The 3,889-nt window shown below is 63.5% G+C and overlaps 1 protein-coding gene across 1 annotated transcript; it reads left to right on the forward strand.

Annotated features, from left to right (window-relative positions):
* The first annotated feature begins 237 nt into the window (after window positions 1–237).
* On the forward strand, window positions 238–3,544 carry MIOX (myo-inositol oxygenase). Its single transcript, XM_004460362.4, has 10 exons — window positions 238–342; window positions 736–816; window positions 976–1,056; window positions 1,144–1,306; window positions 1,491–1,558; window positions 1,643–1,752; window positions 1,887–1,954; window positions 2,036–2,085; window positions 2,365–2,477; window positions 2,557–3,544. The coding sequence occupies exons 1-10, from the start codon at window positions 328–330 to the stop codon at window positions 2,663–2,665; spliced, it is 858 nt and encodes a 285-aa protein (XP_004460419.1). The 5' UTR covers window positions 238–327; the 3' UTR covers window positions 2,666–3,544.
* The last annotated feature ends 345 nt before the right edge of the window (window positions 3,545–3,889 follow it).

Raw genomic sequence — 3,889 nt, forward strand, 5'->3', positions numbered from 1 at the left:
TGATGGTGGGGGCCGGGGGCCGCACCTCCTCTCCAGGCAGGGCCCACATGGAGGGGCCTAAAGCTGGTGGGCCAAGGAAGTGTGGGCTCAGGCATGGCCCGGGGACAACTCTAGGCAGGTCAGTTGCTTGGGAGGGTGAGGGCCACTGGGGGCCACTCCTGCACTGACACATTAACCCGCGGAGGCCAGGCAGCCGGGCAGGTGGTCATTCATTACCGAGGGCCGAGGCTGGGGGCTGGGTGGCGCCTGGCGGCTTATGTAACCTGCAGGATATATAGGGGTCCCAGCCTGGGGGCTCTCACCCTCCTGAAGCCCGCTCCGCTCAGGATGAAGGTGGTGGCGGTGAGTGTCCCCAGCCCCTGCCGCCCTGCCCCCACCTGGTGTCTTCGGCTGGTCCCACTCAGGTGCCCGTCACAGGACTCCCTACTGCCTGCCTCAACCAGCTGGGCGAAGGGTCGGCAGTGCCGGCCCTGGGGGTCCCTGTGGGCTGCCCCTCCTGCTCCCTGAGTAGTGGGTGACCAGCATCTCCGAGACCCACATGTCACCTGGAAGCAGGTGTGGCAACACCGCTTTGCAGATAAGGACGATGAGGAGAGGGGGTGCCCTGGGCTGGCCAAGCCCACCTCCGGGGCTGGGGCTGCCCCACCTCTGGGTCTCAAGCTCCCTGGGGTACCGGCATGTACCCACAGAGCAGGCACGGGGATGAAATGGGTCAAGTCCCCTCCTTCCCACCAGGGCCCAGACCCTTCCCTCATTTACCGACCAGATGTGGACCCAGAGACAGCCAAAGATGAGAGCAGCTTCCGGAACTACGCTGTGAGGACCCTGCCCCAGCCATCCCCGGAGGAGAGGGGACACACCCTCAGGGGGCACCACCGGGAAGGGGAGAAGGGAGGTGGGGGCTCCTCCAGGCGTAGACCCAGGGAGAGTGTGGGGGGCAGGTGCGCGGCCGAGGCTGACCCACTGGACTTGCAGTCCGGCCCGCTCCTGGACCGCGTCTTTGCCACCTACAAGCTCATGCACACGCACCAGACCGTGGACTTTGTCAGGAGGAAGGTACAGTCCCACCCCCCCTGCACTGCCCTGCTCCTGTGGGCCAGGCTGGCCGCCCGCGGTGGGCTGACCGCTGCCTTCCTGGCCCAGCGCGCACAGTTTGGGGGCTTCTCCTACAAGAGGATGACTGTCCTAGAGGCCGTGAGCATGCTGGACGGGCTGGTGGACGAGTCGGACCCCGACGTGGACTTCCCCAACTCCTTCCATGCCTTCCAGACTGCGGAGGGCATCCGCAGAGCTCACCCCGATAAGGGTGCGCCTCCCCGACCCGGGGTGACGCTGCTGCCCCCAAGGCTGCGGCAGCCCCCCACCCCCTGGCTCTCTCCCCGCACCCGCTGCCCTCTGCCTGCTGGGCTCCGGGAGGCCCCGGCCGCGTGTCCTTCTGCTGGACGGCCACCTTGGCCGAGCACCCAGTCCCCCTTGTCTCTACCCCGCAGACTGGTTCCACCTTGTGGGGCTGCTGCACGACCTGGGCAAGGTCCTGGCTCTGGCAGGCGAGCCCCAGGTGAGGGCCGCGGGGCGGCTGGGAGGGCCCTGGGCGGCCTCGGCCGCGCTCAGGTGTGTAGCCCTGTGGCTGCCTGTCCCCCAGTGGGCTGTCGTTGGAGACACCTTCCCCGTTGGCTGCCGGCCCCAGGCATCTGTGGTCTTCCGTGACTCGACTTTCCAGGACAACCCCGATCTCCAGGATCCTCGATACAGGTGCCCCTGCCCAGGTGGCCCCCTCCCACAATGCTCCTGGGGCCTCCAGCTGCCCCCCACAGTGCTCCTGAGGGGCCCCCAGCTGCCCCCCGTGATGCTCCTGAGTGCCCCCCACTCTTGTTCTCTCTCCTCAGCACAGAGCTGGGCATGTACCAGCCCCACTGTGGACTTGAGAACGTCTTGATGTCCTGGGGTCATGATGGTGAGGCTGGCACCCAGTGGGGGTGGGCCTGGGAGTGGGGAGCAGCCTCGGGGGCCAGCGATGTGACCCTCTTGCTCTCAGAGTACATGTACCAGATGATGAAGTTCAACAAGTTCTCCCTCCCTCCCGAGGTAGGTGGGAGCAAGAGTGGGAGCCCAGCCCAGCCCAGCCAGCCGCCTAGTGGGGAGGTGCTGGGCATGGGTTGCTCCCCTGCCCCGTGGGGAGGGTGCTGGCACGGCATCTCCCCTGGAAGGAAGGGTGCTGGCACGGCGTCGTCCCTGGGGAGCAGGGTGCTGGCGTGGCATCCTCCCCCTGTGGGGAGGGTGCTGGCACGGCGTCTTCCCTGGAAGGAAGGGTGCTGGCACGGCGTCCCCCCCAGAGGGCAGGGTGCTAGCGTGGTGTCCCCCCAGGCCTTCTACATAGTCCGGTTCCACTCCTTCTACCCGTGGCACACGGGCGGTGACTACCGGCAGCTGTGCAGCGAGCAGGACCTGGCCATGCTGCCCTGGGTGCAGGAGTTCAAGTGTGTGCCTGCGGGGGTCGGGGCGGAGGAAGGGCTGGGGTCTCCTCTTGTGGCTCACGGCTCCCTCCCCGCCCGGCAGCAAGTTTGACCTCTACACCAAGTGCCCAGACCTGCCGGACGTGGGCGCGTTGCGGGGCTACTACCAGGGCCTCATCGACAAGTACTGCCCTGGAGTCCTGAGTTGGTGATGCCCCCCGACCCAGCCCAGGCCCTGGGCAGGCGGCCACTGTAGGGATTTCTGGGGGACCCCCACACTCCCCCACCGTCAGTGTTCCCCCTTGTGGCAATAAAGGCCTTGAGCAGGTGTCCCGTGTCTGGCCCTGCCTGGGGTGGAGCCGCACGGGCAGTAGGGGTGGCCAGGCAGGGGCACTGCAGCCTCTCCTCCAGGCGCCCATCTGCCCCAGGGCCAGCAGTGTGGTCACTGGCTCTTCCCTTTTGCTGCCCCCACACGTGCAGACAGTCGCAGAGCCCTATGGCTCTGTGTCCTTAAAAACCACACATCTATAAATAAATCTGTTGAAATAATAATAATAATAAAATACACATCTGTAGAAGGCTCTTTGAAACAAGCGCATGGATTAAGTGATAGGAAGCAAACACCTGCAGCGCCCTCCGAGCCCCAGCGCAGCTCCAGCCTGCCTACGCCGTTCACCCCTGCCGCGTGACACCCTGAAACACAGCTCTGTCCACCTTTCTCTCAGCCCATGGCTGCCTCCCAAAACTTTTCTCCCCGCTGCTTATTTGATTTACTTATTTTAAGAAAGTGGTTCATTTGGCCCAGAGTTTCTTTACTCGGGAACCTGCTGATTGTGTTCCCATGGTGCACATGTATGTCCTGCTAATTGGTAAATTTGTTTAGAGTCTTGCTCTGATTCAGGTTGGGGAAGGGAAGTTGGAGGTGCCGCTGTCCCCTTTATCAAGTTTCTGCGTTGTCAGCTGTGTCTGGTGGTCACAATAGTGTCGGCCTTAACTGTTTAGGGTGGCAGAACGGCGTTGACCTTCTTCGCCTATTTGCTGAAACTTTCCAATAAAAAGCAGCTTGCACAGGAGAGGCAGGCTAAAGACTTGAGGCTTTCCCTTTTTTTTTTTATTAACCAATTTCCAAATTAAAGAGTTGGTTCCCAAGCATCTTCGAAGGAGGGTGTGTAGATTCCTGCGGATCGCCCGCCCTCAGAGTGGCCGCTCCTGCCCAGGGAGCCCGGCCGACTGACAGGACACTCAGCCGGAGTTTATTCTCAGATCTGCAGCAAGAAACCCTCTGAAATCTGGGGGTGGGCCCTAGGGTGGGGATGGGCCCCTCTGCTGCGCTCCTCGGGTAAGGACTCTGTGGCCCACCCAGAGAGCCCAGGGGGTCTCATCTCCAGCTGCGACCGGGGATCTGCGGTGGATGCGTGCTGGGGGCACCCCTTCCG

The sequence above is a fragment of the Dasypus novemcinctus genome, chromosome 12 (assembly GCF_030445035.2).
Source record: "Dasypus novemcinctus isolate mDasNov1 chromosome 12, mDasNov1.1.hap2, whole genome shotgun sequence".
NCBI lineage: Eukaryota > Metazoa > Chordata > Mammalia > Cingulata > Dasypodidae > Dasypus > Dasypus novemcinctus.